Genomic DNA, 17,076 nt, shown 5'->3' on the forward strand with positions numbered 1-17,076 from the left:
TTAAATTCGTTTGCTGACCTGGCAGAGGATACAGAAGTTTGACTGGACCATTAAAGGACGAGAACCAGACAAAACATTCATTTAATAAGCTGTTTAACACCTGCCATGTTATGCTTTTAATGACAACTCGAGGTCATTTAATTAACTATTAAGAGTATTTGTTTTTTTAATCAAGAAACTAAAAAGTAGAGTGAATGTTATGAGGTTGGCTTTGCGTTCAATCATGTGATCAACTTTGGCTTCCCGTCACACAATTAGCAATTATGTATGACTTATTTAATTGAGATTGACATCTACGTTATATCATATGGTTTAATAGTTCGAGCCTTCTTAGATCTTATATGGCTCAAATCTCAGACTAAAAGCAATGGTTTGTAAAAACTCACATGTGTATAATCCAGAAGATCATCAAACTCACATGCATACAATTTTTGGATTTGTTCGATCATGTGATCAACTTAGGCTTCGCGTCACGTATTTAACAATTATGTACTATAATTTATTTAATTGAATTTGACATCTACGTTATCTCATGGTCAATAGTTCACACCTTGCATCTTAGGGGTTTAAATCTCAGACAATGTTGTAATCATAAAATTCAGCATATTACAGTGATTGTTTTGTTGTTTGTTTGGAATATGTTGTGGATAAATCAAACCTAAGCATTGATAAGATCCACATACAATAGATAGATGGCAGCAACAGAAAACACATTACTAAACCATTTTTCATTACTCGATTTAATTTGGTTTACTGCAACTTGCAACAAAGACAATGTCTAAATAAAAAAGAACCATTGGGAAAGTCTATACAGAAACTTTATGTTCTTGATGTGAATCCTAAGCCTGATAGATCTCATTTACAGAAAACTCCAGACGCAAAAAACATTTGTTTCTCATGCGTGTAATATCTAAAAAAAGAACGAACTGCTAGGGAGCTCTGCAGGTATTATTATTGTTACCCCTAATGTATATAGTTCAGAGCTCTAGAACCACCTTACCCGGAACCAGCTTCTTCTCCTTGGCTTCATGAGCTGCTACAACTTCGGTTATAGGAAACGTCTTTTCCACTGGTATCTTTAGCTTTCCGCCTCCAACTAACCGTTGAATCTCAGCTAGACCTTCAGGATCAGCCCTCATATACGTCCACCAATAGTCTGTATTTTTCAGTTCATCACATTCAGATTTTATGTATACCTATTCCATGGGGGATGTCTTGATTAACAGAATAGTTCCTACAAAAACTGAAGAGAGAGTAATGCAGGATCCAATCTTTACCTATTCCATGAGAATACAGATACTGTATCTTTTTCTTCGCTAAGAGTGAAGTTGCAAGCGGAAGCCCAATCAGAAAACCGTATCTATCAGTCAATGATGCAGCCTCACCCTTCAATAGATCAATGCAAGAGAGAATAAAAACACTTTTCTAAGAGCAAAGGTAGCTCTTAAGGCAGAGACAAAAGAACTATTGTATACCTGGAGAGTCATATAGTTGCCACCCTTCCTCAAGAAGTTTATGCCTATTCTCTCGGTCTCAGGCCGACCAATAGTATCCAACACAGCGTCAAACTTTCCTTTTACAGCCACCTCAATGTCCTGTCCATGAAACAAATCAAGGTTGCTAAATCAGAACAATATAATCATGGCTCTACTTTGGATCAGCAGATAAATAAACATCTTCTGTCACTACCTCGGTTAAGTAGTCAACAGCTTGCTCGGCACCAGCTGCTAGTATTCTTTCTTTGGTCTGACCAACACAAGAGGCTGTAACATGGCACCCAAAGGCTACGCCCAGCTGGATTGCAGCAAAACCTACTGCTCCTCCTCCAAAAACTAATAGCCTTTGTCTGCAAAAAAGAAAGGCTTTTAGGAACATGTAGTCAATCTCAGCTTCTGAGTGAATGTATTAGTCTCATCCTCCTGCCACATGCAGATAATAATAGTTTCTCAAAAACCATACCCTTCGAGTATCCGAGCATTACTCTTCAAAGCACGCCAAGCAGTCAACGCAGCAAAAGGAATAGCACTCGCCTCCTACAAGATGCAAACAAAAGAACAGCTGAAAACTCTCAACAGAAAAAAAAAAATCAAAGTAGAACAGATGTAAAGGGCATATAGAGATCTTCCCACTTACAACATGAGAAACCGATGATGGCTTTTCAGTAAGCTCCTCCTCAGAAAGTATCCCATAATCAGTATAAGTACCTCTCAACGCAGTAGGATGCAACGCACCAAAAACTTCTTGCCCTACTTTAAATGCCTTCACTGAGTTACCAACGGCTGCAACTTCCCCACTGATGTCACGTCCAATTACAACAGGTAGATGCGGTTGTAACACAGAACGCCCATATCCTGCTCGTATCTGTGAGATCATCAACACGCCAATATCAACAGAAGAATCATAACATCAATCTCACTACTCTTATTCACAGCATCAATAACGCCAATCTTAATCCAACAATCTCCGATTATATATATCCAATGTATGTTCGCTAAGCAAGCAGAGGAGACTCACTCTGCAATCAAGAGGATTGATCGAAACAGCTCTCGCACGGACGAGGACCTCGTTCGGATTGAGATTCGGCACCGGGACATTCTCCCGGAGCTCCAAAACCTCCGGGCCGCCGAATCGTGGCAACATCACAGCGCGGCAACCGGTGAAGATGCTCCGTAGGGGACTTAACCTCGCCGGATGAGACACCAATCCGGCGATAGAGTTACCGCGATACGATCTCATCACTCGCATTTCTCCTTCGTCGATGCGAAGATCTGCTTCTTCTATTTTAAGACTTTAAAGGTTTTTATGTAACTCAGAAACGGAAAATTGAAGACGTGGCAGCGTTAGCGTCCTCAGAGCGGGTTTGTTTACTTGACTGTTACATTCAAGCTGATGGTTTCGATTAACCCGGTTTGGAACAAACCGAACTGATTCAACCAGAAATTTAGTAAACCAACCGGCTCAATGTGTCAATTCCTACGTAGCATGGAATCGTCCGTTGTCAAGCGTTTCGTGCTTCCGAAGCGGAACCGGAAACGGAATCGTTCGGAATCGACATGGAATCGAGATTCGGTTTATAAGACGTTTGGAACCGTAATGGAAGCACGCGATTCAGAATTGGAAGCTTCGATGGATATATAGCCGGAAGCATTTTGAAGAGATGAACTCTTTAGGTTTATAGAAGCTGAAAATTGTTTTGGTGGGCTTTTTAATTTTAATTTGTTTTGTGAATACGTGACCCAACTATCCCATTGTAATAACAAAACTCTACTTAACAAATAAATAAAAAGATTTAAGTTTTTGAAATTCACTTGCGTAAGAAGTTTCTGATACTTCTCCAACCTTTGTCCAGAATTGTGAGAGAAGAGAGTAAATGTACGTAACTCTTGATTTGATAAATAATCAATTATTATATTTTGCTTGATGTGTTGTCACTTGTTTGTATATTACGTTGTTTGATCGTGAGTCACGACGTGTTTCATGTAATATTATAAAAAGAAAAATTTGTAAAAAAGTGATATATTATAAATTGCTTATTTGTATCATATTTAGTAGCTTAAGCTATTACTATTCATACAAGCTTGAACTCTATTTTTATGTTATGTTTAGTTTTTTTTCTCTTTTCAAATTTTATCAGAATTACAATATTTTAATTATGTTTTAAATGTTTATCATTTAAAATAATTTTATTTTTTTGCTTTAATATATATATATATATATATATATATATATATACACATGCTTCCAACACGTACCCGCTTCCTAAATATTTTTAAAAATGTGCTTCCACGTTTCCTTTCGCTTCCGCTTCTGCGTACCCGCTTCCGTTTCCATGCATCATAGGTCAATTCTTGAAATTGAGCTACAGGAAATTTAGAGCTGATAATTTTAATCAATGCCCGCGGCTCCGCCCCGTTTGACCCGCTGTGGAGCGGATGTGGGTCGAAGAATTTGAAAATTTGTAATGGCGGGTGCGGGTCAAGATTATTTTAAGTGGAGTAGATACAGGTCAGTCGAATTTGAGTCGCGGGTACTCGTTAACCCACAAATTTAATAAAAATATATTAAATCTCGTAAATATTTATATAATTTTAATTATAAATATATTATTTTAATATAATTTTTTTAAAAATAATAAATTTTAACTATATAATAATTATTTTTAATTAAAATAATTATTTTTAATATAATTAATATTACCCGCGGGTTTGGCAAGTTACCCGCGGGTTTTTGCGGGGCGGGTGCGGATAGAAAATTTTTTGTTTGCGGGTTATACGGGTCGATTTTTTGAATAAAAAAATGATTCAATCCGCAGCGGGTCGGGGCGGGTCGGGCCAGGTTGACCCGCAAACCCAGAATGTAGCTCGTAGCAGTTGCAAAATCATTTACTGAACCAAAAATGAAAAGCCATCAACACATGATGCATGTACCGAACCAAAACCATTTAGTAATTATGATTCCAAGTTTATCTCAAACCAGTACATGTGAGAATAGTGGCATGGACAATGTTCGAATCTTTCGTTCTTTTCGTCGGCCAACCTTATTGAACCTTAACTCGACAAAACTAATCAAGTAACATAAAAAATTCAGATGATAATATTTTGATAATACAGGATCTAATATGGTATAACGTCGTGATGAACTTGTATACAACAAGATGGTACATTGTGGGAACCTGATGCTAACAACTAACAAGTAAAGCCCACAGGAAAAATGGAAGAGAGGAACAAATCTTTTCAGCTATTGTTGGTTTCTGTTTGATCAGAATGTTTGCTTTAGCTTTGTTTGGTTGATTCAAACAGTTGAGGTGTGATTAGCTTCCTTTACTTTCTTCTTAGGCTTACGCTTCTTCTGTTTCAGCCTCATCCGTGTCTGGTCTTTCACATTTCTCTCCCACTCTCTTCTGTTCTTCTGGTAAAGCAGCATTGCGGCTCTTGCATCATCAATCTGTCGATGGAAACAAGAGTAAAGACTTGCGGATCTAAAAGAACATGATAAAAGTGGAATTTAAAGATGTTTGTGAGATGTAGACACTTACAGGACAGTGCTCTCCGTTTTGGATGTCGGCCCCTAGAAACTCAGATGCTAGATGTTTCAGAGACTTTCTTGTTTTGTCCCTGTTTGGAAGATTACAAGGTGGGTTCATTAGGACAAGATGAAAAGAGAAGAGAGGGGTTGGTGAGATGTGAGAAATACTTGAGAAAAGGCTGATACTCTGCTGTGTCCCTTATGTCCTTTTTCGGGTGAGTTAACAGCAAAACCTGTACCAAAAGTCTAGTTCTGTTAAAACTAATGTATTATAGGCAATTTAAGCAGATTCGACATTTGTGATATAAACCACAGACCTTGAGATCGTTATGCAAGGCATGTCCCACGAGAATCTTTCCCTTGATCAACTCCGCTACTTTGGTCTGAGCCACTCGGAAATCTTTGGCTGAAGAACAAAAAAAGAAAGTTCCAAACTATTTAGTAGATGTTTCCATTCATTTGCAGGAACGAAGGATCAAGAATGTTGAAAGATTCAAGAAGAAGGTACGTAAATGATGAAAGTAAAACCAACCCTTTCTTAAATCTCTAGGTCGAATCCCACTAATATGCGTTCGAAAGTCAACAACACGTTCCACAGGACGCACAAACTCATCGTATAGAACATTCCCCCACTTATTTACCTGTCAATAACACAGGTGAAACCACCAGTGAGCTTCACGTAGGAGGAGAGACGGGTATAATCCTAAAGAAGATGGATTAAGAGAAAGGCATTCAATGTATACATACCAAGGTAACACGTCCAAGGGCGCTTTTGGTTCCTTGACTGACACCAACCATTTCACAGTCCATAGCCACTTCATCTGTCAAACTACCCCACACGTTGTTGATATACATATTGCTCAAATAAAAATACAGTATATATTAGCAAAATCCTTGTTATTTTTTTTTTGTTTTCTAGCATAGGCAATTTCCCAATACTGTTTAAAAATGCTAAAAAGCGTTGTCAACTGCAGTGTGTATCTCTTAGCTAGTTAGTCATTATCTTAGCGACAGAAAGTCCACAAAGCTAAACAGCAAACATGACCTACCTGGTATCGTCATTGACAGGTGCTAAAGGATTAATCTTAGGACCATCCACCTCCGAATCAGGTCTCTCTTTCCGCTTCCCTGCAAGAATTGAACCACTGAGAGACCAAACCATTGTTTAGAACCTAAAACCAAAGTTCAAGTTCGAAACTTTCGGTACCTAATATGGACCTGGGATTATCTGAGTCGTCATTGTTTGAAGATTTTCGATTGCCAGAGTTATTCGAATCAGATTTCAGCTTCTGCAATGACAACGACCGAGAACCAAACAAAGAAAAATCAATGTGTAAACAAAGTGTAAAAGAAAGGGTAAGGGAGAGAGAGAAGGAGACTAACTTGTTGGAGGAGTGACCAATTAGGGTTTGTCTGAATGGGTTTAGGGGTTTTCTTCTTCGGCTTTCTCTTCAGATCAGAACTCATCTTCTTCTTCCTACACGAACTAGGCGGCTCAAGAGTAAAGGTTTAAGACCTATTGAAACAGCTTGATGTCTGCTTATGCGTAAGCGACACCGTTTCGCTAAGATTGGTTTAACTAAACCAAACCGCGTATTAATATTAAGATTGATTTTAATGTTTTTATTATTGTTTTGTTTTTGTTGTTGTTGCCTTGTTGGTAAGTAAATTACTAATTAGACATTGAATTTAATTCGTTTGGCCTAACTCTTAACCACCATTACAAATAATGAAATCAAAAGAACAAAATATCATTGATTTTCAAAATCGTTACTAGTTAAGAGCGTTTTAGTATTTATTCACTATATCGCCTACCACATTCTTCTTCTTTGTTAAATTGGCAATGCCTTTGGTACTAGACAAAAGTGAATCTTATCATTCAAAGTAGTATTCATTAATTAGATGTGCAATCTAAAGCTCGTGTTCATTAAATAAAAGCAAATAATTTTGACCAATAACAACGTTTTTCTCATAATTAGTATATCAATCAATTATTTTTATTTAGCCCAAAAAAAAACAATTGCTGTCAGAAAGCTAAGAAACCAGTGAAAAATATTATATTTTAAAAAGGTAAAGATAAGCATAAGAGAATATTGTAAAAGAAAAGAAAAACTGATGAGAAGAGGAAAATAAAATAAAAAACCTTCCATCACCCTCCTCCTTTGATCTCTCTCTATCTCCCTGATTAAATTCTGGATAATCAGGTAATCAATCTCTTATGATCATCGCAAATAATCGGATTCTCAAGCTTTAGATTATTTTGAGTATATGGTCGTTTGGTAATATATTGGTGATGGTTGATCATCTTTTGAAATGGTTAGATTACATTGAGGAGCTGCTGAAGAATTGCAATATTGCATTGATGGACTTAACTTTGTATATTATTTTGGTGTTCCTTGCTTTCTGAATTAAATTTGATCTATGCAGCTAGATTTTCATACTTTACACAATGTATCCGTGAAGCTTGAATGTTCAATGTGTTGTCTGTGGATACAGTTTCTTTGTGCCTCTCTATAACTTAACGATAAGAAAAGTCACAGGGAAATGTTTCTAGACTTTACATTCTTGGGGACATACTTAGAGAAGAATATTTACTCTCTTTTTTTTTGTATGTTTTGCTTCCATTGCTAGATGTCAGAACGTTTTAAATATTATACTTGTGCTTATTGAACCAAACTTGCTAGAATCAGCTTTTGTTCTTTTCTGTAAGAAATTCACTTGTTTTTTTTTCTCTCTAATGTTGTTGACCTTTCTAAAATTCCACTGCCAGGGGGTTTCTGCAGCTAGCAACGTGAGACAAAGAACTATGCTGACTGGTTTAGACATGGAGCAGCATTCTCGAACTTTTGGCCTCCCTCCTCCAGATATCTCTGTTCCTAGTTTCGAACCTTATGACAACAACAACTCAATGTTATACGGGCTTCAACAGTCCCATCATCATCAACGTCCTTCCAGTTTTGGTCCTGCCATGTCAACCCCACCATATTTCCATCTCCGTTATGCGCCTTTTCATGCGCCACCGTTTGCTCCTGGAGGTACTTCCACTGAACATGAGAGGGATGCACATGTTATGAGTCAGGGATACAAAAGAAAGAGCACTCAAGTTATGCCCGGAAATTTTCAGTATCAAAGCACTACAGAAGCACCGTTCCCATTCCCACACTATGGCCCACAACCAGTAGATGAGAGGAGTGTGAGGAACAGCGCAGGAGCAGCTTCAATGGATCCGCCTCTCTCCCATGTTCATAATAATTTCATTCAAGGAAGCTATCTAGCTCATCCTTTTCCACCTCCTGGCTCAGTCTGGTATGACCAACATTATAATGGCAACACATCTGATGGATCCTCTTCTTCGCTTTGGCCCCAACCACCTTCTTTACCTTATATGCATGGTAATTAATAATTTAATATCCGTATTCTCTCAACACTGAGACTGGTCTTTATGCAAGTTCTTGAAAATCTTAATTCTTCTTCTTGAAAGTTTTCTTAGGTAGTGCTGCTTCTAACTCCATAGACTCTGGTAATGTCTGCTTTCCAAGATACCATGAAAATTCTAGTAGCAGAAACCAAACACCATTTGTATACCCTAGACACAACCATTTTAGCCATCATCCGGCACCTCCTCCCACCTTATTCCCTCACTTGGCTTCAGTCTCATACACTGTTCCCATGACTATTCATGATGCTTCCTACAGTCATGTGGGACCAGTTCAATCAACTGGGTTTTGTATAAACCCGCAACGTCCCCTAGATGATTTTGTACCTGCAGCGACTCTTAGAAACCATGGACTGCCTCGCTTTAGAGCATTTCCCACAGATGTAATTAACATCCTCTTTAGCACATTTTGTTCATCTTTTAGTGTCACTTTGTTCAAAAATGTTTATTCTTTAATATTGGCGTTTTTCTGTTTTATGTTTAGGAGGTTGCAGTGTTCAGGGAAGGAGGCTTCTACGATGCTGTTGATTATGTTGATCATCATCAAGACATGCGCTTGGACATAGAGGACATGTCATATGAGGTGAGTCCACAGTTACTCTCTACCACACAGCTAAATCACATGACCCTTCACCATATAGGTATTTAAAGAATTTACATTTGTGTCTTTTTATCTTTATTAACATTCAAAGTTTCAAACCTCGGGTGGCGCAGGAGCTTCTTGCTTTGAGCGACCATATTGGCACTGTGAAGACTGGTATTTCAGAAGAAGATGCGAAAGGTTTTCTTAAAAGAAGAACCTCTTTGTGGACCAGAATCAACCTGGAAGAAGCTCCATCTACCGATCTAGAAACAGATTCTTGCACTATATGCCAGGTAAAAGCCCAAGAAATCTTGATTCTGCATCCTCCAAGCTTATGCAAACATTTCACACACACTCATCTTGGTCTTATTGGGAATTGACAGGAAAACTACAAGAACCAAGATAAGATCGCAACGCTGGATTGCAGACACGAGTATCATGCAGAATGCTTGAAGAAGTGGTTGGTTATCAAGAACATTTGCCCAGTGTGTAAATCAGAGGCACTTGGTCATGGAAAAGAAGAAGGAACGATAAAAAGTTTATAGGAGGAGAGGTTTCTGCTGGTTCAACCTAATAGACGTTATGGGTTTTTTCAACAATGCTTATAAATATTGGTTTTGTAAGAGTAACAGAGTGAGGGTAAGTTTCAGCCCCCAAGTTCTGTAAATTTAAAACTTTTGGGCACATAATTTGTATAACAGTCTAAAGCTGAGATTGGCTTTGTGACTATGAAAACTGTATAGGCTTCTTTGGTTCTTTGTACATTTGGTTGCTCCTCTGAAGTTTATTTTGTCTTCTTTACCTCTAGCACCGTTTATTTTTCTTGTTCATAGATTGCTGAATATCTTTATATAAAAAAAGTATGCATTATAATGATCTGAGAAACTTACACCAAGCTAAGGAACAAGAAGAAAACAAAGTAAAGACAAGGGAGAATCATCTGTATAGTTTCCCTAATTACCCGAACAAATGGACATCAACTTGAGAAGCACCTTGTTGACCTCGGAAACATCGTCCTTAGATCCGACATAGATACTATGTTTTGTAGGGAAAGTAGCCGGATCATCAACTCCAATATTCCAAGCTTTTTGGCTTGCCACACGGTATATCTGGGAATGTGTTCTCTTCCTATGCAAAGTCTGTGGCGTCTTACACTTCTTTCAAGTCATGGTTTGTATACTTGTATTATAAGCAGAAAATAAGGATGAATATAAGAATCAGAATATACTTGCAAGCAGTTCTCGTAGCTCAGTTGGTTAGAGCGTTGATCTTATGAGCCGAAGGTCGCGTGTTCGAGTCCCGCCGGGAACATTTTGAGTTTTTTACTTTTTTTTTCTTTTATCACCCTTAACTTTTAGCAAATTTAACAATTCAATCCCAAACTATTAAATTATCAGACAGACCCACCTTGTATTTGAAGAAAAAGATCAAACACCATCTTTCACCTTTGGTTGAAATGTCAATCACGAAGCTTCAACTCCTCTTTCTCTCGCCATTTGCTTAAGCACCACTCATCATTAACCTTCTCGTGCCTTCAAAGCAAAAAAAAACACATATTAAACACCATATCACTATGACACTATCACATACTCTGGTTAAGTCTTTAGCCTCCATCATCTTCTCCAATAAAACCTTTTGTTGTTCTGTATCTGTCAACTTAATACCGATAGTCTTTTGTCATGGGATCTGGCTGATTATTCCATTCTCTAATCTTTTGCGAATGAACAAATTAGATCGAGACAAACGTTAGTAAAAAAACTCTGTTTCATTCTTGTATACTAGTGACTTCAAAACATGTTCTTTTTAGGTACCTTCAGAAACAATAAACCGTTTCAAACCAATCAAATCAAGTTCAGTTTCAACTACGCTTACCATAGAAATCGCTATTATTCATATTCACAGGTCTTTCCAAGCTTACTAGATTTGTCATTCTCCACAACTATGGTTCTTGTGAATTCTTCAGGCGAGAAAAAGACTATGCAGCTTGTAAAGCGCAAAGAGATTTAGTGGTGTGAAGTAAGAGTTCTAGCTGGTGCAGCTAGAAATTGAGTGATGTGGTGGTTCTTGAACAATAGAAATTCTGGCGATGATACATCTGAGAGAAGAGGCTACGGTGAAGCGTGAACGAGCAATGGCTACTACGACCTGAGACTCGGTTACATTACTTGTTTGTGTTTCAGATACCTTGTAGCTCAAGTCACTTTTTTTTTGTAGCAGAGTGCTGATGCTACACAATATCTAGGTCAAGCTTGGTTTAACCTTGACAAAGAAAACTAGGAATTGAGTTGGAAAGAACAGTGGATATAGCAGCTCGACCTTGGGAGATTAGGGCTCAATGCCTAGTCACTAAACCGAACAAATCAGCTAGGAAACCGGAGATATTATCACCCAATGTGATCACAAAGGAGACCTCGGGTAAACCGGGTTTTAACAATCATAAAGTAGGCTTCGGCATTTTACCTGGATCCGAAGACCCGACCCAAAACTGATCTGAAAACTCTCGATTCGGATAAGAAGCGAACCAATCTTTTTATCCTATTAGGTCTTGTTCTGGAAGATCCTCCAACCAGATATAAATCCAAAACCCGATGAATATCCAAAACTTCTAGTATATATAAGTGTTTTAATATAGTTTTGGTATCATAGGTATTTTTTTAAGTTTAGAATATGGGTTTTTGGATATGGTTTTGGTTTTCAGGTAAAATTTTAAATTTTCAAAAATATAATTTAGGTAATCAGAATAATCAAAATTTGGGTGAGAATTTAGACATTTTAGTATTTTCAGGTTTTTTGTGTGTTTTAGGTATTTTTAAGCCGGATCCGACATGATCTGATCCGAACCTGACCGAGAACCGAACCAAACTGAATCGACAAATTCTAGTTATCTCATTTGATCCAGCTATATAAAACTTCAACCGATCCAAACTCGATAGAACCCGAACCGACACCCAAAAAATCCAGACCCGACAAGACCATCCGAGGACCGAACGCCTAGACCTCGGTGACGAAAGATCTTCACCGTTATGTCAGTTTTTTAAATTAATCTATTTGGGCTTACTCTATTGGGCCTTCGATACAATGAGTCGGCGACATAACTAAAGTTATAGAATCTGAATCAGGTCTTGTCGCTTTTCGTCTCTCTCTGTCTCCTTCGTGTTCTCTTTCTCTCTGTCGCTTCTAAACATTCAGATCGCTAGCTAGCTCTGGTCGTGCGCATCTAATTTGCTGCTGTATTCCTTCTTTTTCCCAGAGCTGAGGTAATATTAATCCTTCTTGAATGATAATTGCTTAAATTCATCTTCTTTAATAGTATCTCGACCTTACTGTTTGATGCAATCTCTCTCAATTAGAGTTTTCTGGGAAAAATGACTGAACTTTCTTGTTCACATCAAATTATTGTGAAAATCCCACGTCAGTGTTGAGTTCCTTTCACTAAATCTCTTGAAAGATTTGGTTGAAAACGACATTTTTCTAATTTTAAAAAAAAAATCAAAACTTTTCAAACTTGGACCGATCTAGTTAAAGCTCCACACTTCAGTTACGTGTTCTATACATCTAATCTTTAGTGGTGGAGACTATTGTCTGATCAAATCAACCCCTAAGTTTCTCTGATTCGCAGTTTAACAAAAATGAACAAAAGTCCTCGCATCGATATCCCTTCATCGTCTTCTCCTGCTTCAGCTTCTTCTGCAGATGGTGAGTTCAATGAAGACGACATCTTCTCGATAGACGTAACTCACACTCCTCCGTCTTCTTCTCCTTCTCAACACCCGCCTGCTCGCCAGCTTCAACGGAGCAAAAGCGGTTTGAAAAACGTGGAAGCTTCTGGTATCCTCGCCGCTCTTCCCGAGCCTTCTGGTAACAGCTACCTCAACCACGTCTTTCACCATAAGCCTGCAGCTTCTTCCTCGCCTTCTTCGTCTTCGGCTCGAACCATTCCCTCAGCTCCTAAACCGCCTCAAGAGAGGCTTCCGTATACAGCTTCTTTTATAGGTGGAGGGAAGTTTCCTCAGTCAGCTCCGGTTCAAGTGCCGTTAGCATCTTCGGCGATGATGAATCGTCATAAGAAGGAGTTCAAGCTGACTGATGTGGTGGATGAGGATGAGGAGGAAGAAGAAGGTGAAATGCTTCCTCCACATGAGATTGTAGCTCGGTCTTTGGCGCAGTCTTCTTTACTGTCTAGCTCGGTGCTTGAAGGAGCTGGAAGAACACTTAAAGGGAGAGATCTCAGACAGGTAAGGAATGCTGTTTTCAGAAGAACCGGTTTCATAGATTGAGTTTTTGTTTTTTCACCTTAAGACCATTCTTTAATTTGTTATCCAATTGGGACCTGTCTTATTTGGTCACAGAAACTTTCCAATGTATGTTTATATATGTTGTGTCTACTTCATATCAAAGACTGATGTGATAACTCATGTGTTTATATAATTGTTTTATGCTTCACATGTTGATGAGCCACAGAGCTTTAGAGATGTTCTTAGGTTTGAGTTTCACATGTATTCAAGTTCTTACATTGGTGAATCTCTAATCTAAATTGACTGGACTTTAAGAGTCGTCATAGTCTTCTCTCAGAGGAAAAAGTGAATCACCTTTTATGTTGTCAATGTGAATTTCTTCAGTAAAAATTAAAGGCAATGAACAAGAAGTGAAAAGAGAGAGGGGACCATTCTTAAAGTGATAGCTCTTTTACAATCTTGGCTCCATCTTCTTCTTCTTCGACATCACTCTCAAACCCATTAGATATTTTTGAGGTTTAGTGTGAAATGTTTTACTTGGTCATATAACAGATACACTGTACTATGTTATCTACCTGTCTTAGAGAACAAAGTTACTGATGATAATATCAGTTGACAGAGCAAATAAAAAGAGAGAATCTATTGTAGATTGAATATGATTTGAGTGATGAGACCCTTTCTTTTTTTTTGGATCAAAGTAACTGATGATTTTCAGCCATGAGACCTTAAAGTAAAGATTCTCAGCCTTTCTATCTTTTAGTAGAAGGTACTTTATGATAAATCTCAACCTTCTCATTTGGTGTGGTTGATGACGTATTTATTACATCACATGAAAAGGTGTTTGCTTTTTCTTTCAAAAGGTTTAAATTTGTAAGAGTTTTAATAACTATCAGCTAAATGAATATAAAATGAACATCTGAAACCATGCATTTCAACCCAAGTTTGTATTTTTGACTAACTTTGCAGAATCTAAAATTATTTGTATAAAGATGAATGATGGAGATGATGGGGAGTAGTTTTGATCAGCTTCCTACATTTAGACAAACATGGGCGGTTCTCTATACCTATCTCATGTCCCCATTCTTTTACTAATGAAAGAAGACAACGATCACATTCAAGTTTGGTGGATATCCTCCTACCACTAAAGTAGGTGTGTGAGAGAGAACAATTAATGACATCAGATATAGATAAACAATCCTTTTTTATTACTCCTTGTGAGGAAAATTTTCACTTGTAATTTAAGGAAACTGGCTAAATCCACATGATGTTCCAGAAGAAGCAACAATTCAAAACTTACTGTTCATTGAAAATGACTAACTTTCTTATCATTGGGTCCAAAAGTATAGAGTGAGATATAAGAATCAACCTAACAATGATCATATCTAGTTTGGAGAGGGTATTTACCGACCTAGTTTTTTAACAGTTTATAAGCTGAGAAAAAGGTAGCAAAACCCATATGAAAATAAAAGAGAAAGTGCAAGACTTTATTACAGCATCCATGGAGAACAAGAACAGGGAACTGAAATTTCTCAAGTATCTGGCTATTGGAGTAACAAGAGGATGATGATGATGATACAACACACAACAAAAAGGTTTTCAGATACAACAACAACAAGAAAGAAACCTTGGAATCTAACCTTAACTGAGCTACAGGTAAAAAAGATGAAAATTACAAATGACAAAGGTCAGGAGGATACTGGAAGAAGAAGAACCTGAGACTGTATGGTCTTTTTTCTCTACTCTTTCATCCTTTTCCTGCCTTTTTTCTTTCAAGCCATTGAATACAAACGTCATCCCTGTTCCGAACAATCTAAGCCAAAGCTTTCAATGTGAATGGAAGCTTGACAAGCCCTGCAAAATGTTTTCTTTTTTTAGTTCAACGAACAGGACAACTTCAAAAGTACTGAACTTGAAGTAAAAAAAGACAGACTTTGTAATAACCTGGAACAAAGAGGATAATTGTTTGGATTGTTAACGATGGCGAGAAATGGAGGAAGCAGATGACGGTTTGTTGGAGAAACCATCGTGCTGCTCCTCTTCTTGGCCCTGAAACCGTGCTGGTATGCGGAAACCGGAAGAGAATTCACCTTGGTGAACCGGGTGAGGAATATGGTGGTTGAGATCATCGGTGGAGATGGACTGATGGTGGTGGTGAGGATCAAACCAAGCACGGATCATGGGACTGTAACTGGACTGAAGGGGACCCCTCTGAGAATAAAGCTGACTTTGGCCAAGTACTGGCTGAAACGACGTCGTCGAAGGAGCTGGAGGAGCAAAGAGAAACCCTCCTCCTCCTCCTCCTCCTCCGTTTCCTGTCTCGGTTGCTCCGCCGCTGTTCCAAGCCACCAGCCTCTGAATTGACTGCTGCTCCCAACCACCCGTCGACGTGTCATACCCTAGCGGATTGCTCTGCCCGTAGAACAGAACTGGCTCGGCGGTGGAGGCGGACGCGGAGTGGTGGTGGTGGAGAAGCGACGGTGGACCATCCGGGAAGGAGTGCAGCGAGAGACGGAGATCTTGGTTGTGGCTATTAGTTCGAGAAAGCAAATCCGGTGGGTGATGATGATGGTAGTTGCTGTGTATAAGCTGGTTCGGAGGAGGAGCTTCCGTCGAAGAGCCAACCACCGGGAAGAACGACTTTATAGTGTCAGCGATAGAATCCGAATCCATCGACGGCGGGAGAAAACTCGACTCGTTCTCGTTCCCCCGATGCTCCGCCGCTCCGTCGAATCCACCGAACTGAAGCTGGTTCTGTTGCTGCTGCGACGGCGGCGGCGGCGACGGAGAGATTCGAGTTTTAGCGGCGGTTCTTCTCGGTTTCGCGTTTGCGGCGGCGTTGCGCATTGCGTCGGCGGGGTTCCACGGCGGAAGCTGAGCGAGCTCGTCGATGGAAGCTTTAGCCTTCTTGATAAGCCAGTCGACGGCTTTGCTTGGCCGGTCGAAGCCGAGGCGGTCCTGAACGTCGTAGAACTGAATCGCCGTGTGAGCCGATAGCCTCACGCGCCGGTCACGTGGCCCTTTGGCCGTGCAGACTTTGCTGTGCCGATCTTTCCTTCCCGTCGACCGGACAATGTGACCTCCTTGCACCTCGACTATCTCGCCGCAGCCGCCGTTCGCCGCCTCGCGGTGGCTCATTGAAGAAGGCGGTGGTGGTGCTGGAGGGTGGAGAAAGTTGTGAGCTTCGTCTGCCATTGGTTGGGCATATTGAGGAAGCTCGGCGTCTTCTTCTTCTTCTTGGTTGAGGCGGCGACGGCGGAGAGGGCGGTCGTGTAAAGAATCCAGAGTAGCTCAAAAAGGATGTAACTCACGCATACTCTCTCACCTAAAAAACCCTAACCCTAAAAAAGCCAAAGAAGAAGAAGAGGATTTGTTGAAAACTGAAGACTAACCCATGTCTGAATCTTTCTCTCTACTTCTCTTTTTAAAATTCTATGTACTTGCTATAAAAAAAAAGTAAGAAGGAGACCAAACAGATGAAGCAAGCGAGGAGAGATAGAGAGAGAGAGAGATGAGTAACTGACCAATCAAGAAATAACCCCAGCGAAAAAAGCTTTTTCGATTTTTTTTTTTTTTGTTTCTCGGGAAAATTTAAAGAGGATGGTAAAGTAAAGTAAGAGAAGGAGAGTGTTGTGGGTTGATGATGACGCAACTGGTAAGATGACAGTGTTTTTGCTCTTTCATTAAAGATCTCTCTTTCTCATCTCTTCTCTTCCCACATTCAATTTTCTTTTCTTTTTTAATATTTCACCTTTTTCTTTACTTTGTTTCTTTTTGGGTAATCAAAGTTTAGTTTAGTT

The 17,076-nt window shown here is 39.2% G+C and overlaps 5 protein-coding genes and 1 non-coding gene across 9 annotated transcripts; 3 read left to right on the forward strand and 3 right to left on the reverse strand.

The window, feature by feature from the left end:
* Positions 1–713: 713 nt before the first annotated feature.
* Positions 714–2,816, reverse strand: LOC103869957 (reticulon-4-interacting protein 1, mitochondrial). The gene is made up of 7 exons (XM_009148040.3): positions 2,515–2,816; positions 2,134–2,361; positions 1,960–2,033; positions 1,690–1,846; positions 1,476–1,595; positions 1,278–1,386; positions 714–1,156 (listed from the first exon to the last, which is right to left on the reverse strand). The coding sequence occupies exons 1-7, from the start codon at positions 2,743–2,745 to the stop codon at positions 978–980; spliced, it is 1,098 nt and encodes a 365-aa protein (XP_009146288.2). The 5' UTR covers positions 2,746–2,816; the 3' UTR covers positions 714–977.
* Positions 2,817–4,552: 1,736 nt separating this feature from the next.
* Positions 4,553–6,599, reverse strand: LOC103869958 (RNA exonuclease 4). Its single transcript, XM_009148041.3, has 9 exons — positions 6,409–6,599; positions 6,233–6,314; positions 6,075–6,153; positions 5,773–5,854; positions 5,558–5,666; positions 5,343–5,431; positions 5,194–5,258; positions 5,036–5,114; positions 4,553–4,944 (listed from the first exon to the last, which is right to left on the reverse strand). The coding sequence occupies exons 1-9, from the start codon at positions 6,490–6,492 to the stop codon at positions 4,792–4,794; spliced, it is 822 nt and encodes a 273-aa protein (XP_009146289.1). The 5' UTR covers positions 6,493–6,599; the 3' UTR covers positions 4,553–4,791.
* A 239-nt stretch (positions 6,600–6,838) lies between these two features.
* On the forward strand, positions 6,839–9,845 carry LOC103869959 (probable E3 ubiquitin-protein ligase ZFP1). Of its 3 annotated transcripts, none has more exons than XM_009148043.2 (6): positions 6,839–7,229; positions 7,796–8,417; positions 8,507–8,844; positions 8,946–9,044; positions 9,176–9,337; positions 9,428–9,845. In XM_009148043.2, the coding sequence occupies exons 2-6, from the start codon at positions 7,832–7,834 to the stop codon at positions 9,587–9,589; spliced, it is 1,347 nt and encodes a 448-aa protein (XP_009146291.1). In that variant the 5' UTR covers positions 6,839–7,229; positions 7,796–7,831; the 3' UTR covers positions 9,590–9,845. The 3 variants fall into 3 exon arrangements, with proteins under 3 accessions (XP_009146291.1, XP_009146292.1, XP_033148688.1); XM_009148044.2 differs by having other exon boundaries at positions 8,516–8,844; XM_033292797.1 differs by lacking the exon at positions 9,428–9,845 and having other exon boundaries at positions 8,946–9,102.
* Positions 9,846–10,259: 414 nt separating this feature from the next.
* On the forward strand, positions 10,260–13,489 carry LOC103869961. 2 transcript variants are annotated; one of them, XM_033292828.1, is made up of 2 exons: positions 10,260–12,301; positions 12,648–13,489. In XM_033292828.1, the coding sequence occupies exon 2, from the start codon at positions 12,674–12,676 to the stop codon at positions 13,319–13,321; it is 648 nt and encodes a 215-aa protein (XP_033148719.1). In that variant the 5' UTR covers positions 10,260–12,301; positions 12,648–12,673; the 3' UTR covers positions 13,322–13,489. The 2 variants fall into 2 exon arrangements, with proteins under 2 accessions (XP_033148719.1, XP_009146293.1); XM_009148045.3 differs by having other exon boundaries at positions 10,264–12,301; positions 12,664–13,489.
* TRNAI-UAU lies at positions 10,282–10,355 on the forward strand. The gene has a single exon. It is a non-coding gene; the product is annotated as a tRNA-Ile (tRNA).
* Positions 13,490–14,736: 1,247 nt separating the features above from the next.
* Positions 14,737–17,076, reverse strand: LOC103869962 (transcription factor TCP4). The gene is made up of 2 exons (XM_009148048.3): positions 15,221–17,076; positions 14,737–15,130 (listed from the first exon to the last, which is right to left on the reverse strand). Exon 1 carries the CDS (start codon positions 16,469–16,471, stop codon positions 15,251–15,253), a length of 1,221 nt encoding a protein of 406 aa, XP_009146296.2. The 5' UTR covers positions 16,472–17,076; the 3' UTR covers positions 14,737–15,130; positions 15,221–15,250.

The sequence above is a fragment of the Brassica rapa genome, chromosome A05 (genome assembly GCF_000309985.2).
Source record: "Brassica rapa cultivar Chiifu-401-42 chromosome A05, CAAS_Brap_v3.01, whole genome shotgun sequence".
NCBI classification, from domain to species: Eukaryota; Viridiplantae; Streptophyta; class Magnoliopsida; order Brassicales; family Brassicaceae; genus Brassica; species Brassica rapa.

What these genes read in the sequence shown, in the direction of transcription:
- LOC103869957 (XM_009148040.3), bottom strand. Translation starts at nt 2,745, where the DNA reads ATGCGAGTGATGAGATCGTATCGCGGTAACTCTATCGCCGGATTGGTG. An exon ending in AATGCTCGGATACTCGAAGG is followed by an intron (nt 1,847 to 1,959) that starts GTATGGTTTTTG and finishes TCTTTTTTGCAG; the next exon opens with ACAAAGGCTATTAGTTTTTG. An exon ending in TCTGTATTCTCATGGAATAG is followed by an intron (nt 1,157 to 1,277) that starts GTAAAGATTGGA and finishes TGAAAAATACAG; the next exon opens with ACTATTGGTGGACGTATATG.
- LOC103869958 (XM_009148041.3), bottom strand. Translation starts at nt 6,492, where the DNA reads ATGAGTTCTGATCTGAAGAGAAAGCCGAAGAAGAAAACCCCTAAACCC. An exon ending in ATTGGTCACTCCTCCAACAA is followed by an intron (nt 6,315 to 6,408) that starts GTTAGTCTCCTT and finishes TTGTCATTGCAG; the next exon opens with AAGCTGAAATCTGATTCGAA. An exon ending in CCTGTCAATGACGATACCAG is followed by an intron (nt 5,855 to 6,074) that starts GTAGGTCATGTT and finishes CGTGTGGGGTAG; the next exon opens with TTTGACAGATGAAGTGGCTA.
- LOC103869959 (XM_009148043.2), top strand. Translation starts at nt 7,832, where the DNA reads ATGCTGACTGGTTTAGACATGGAGCAGCATTCTCGAACTTTTGGCCTC. An exon ending in TTCTTTACCTTATATGCATG is followed by an intron (nt 8,418 to 8,506) that starts GTAATTAATAAT and finishes TCTTCTTGAAAG; the next exon opens with TTTTCTTAGGTAGTGCTGCT. An exon ending in TAGAGGACATGTCATATGAG is followed by an intron (nt 9,045 to 9,175) that starts GTGAGTCCACAG and finishes CGGGTGGCGCAG; the next exon opens with GAGCTTCTTGCTTTGAGCGA.
- LOC103869961 (XM_033292828.1), top strand. Translation starts at nt 12,674, where the DNA reads ATGAACAAAAGTCCTCGCATCGATATCCCTTCATCGTCTTCTCCTGCT.
- LOC103869962 (XM_009148048.3), bottom strand. Translation starts at nt 16,471, where the DNA reads ATGGCAGACGAAGCTCACAACTTTCTCCACCCTCCAGCACCACCACCG.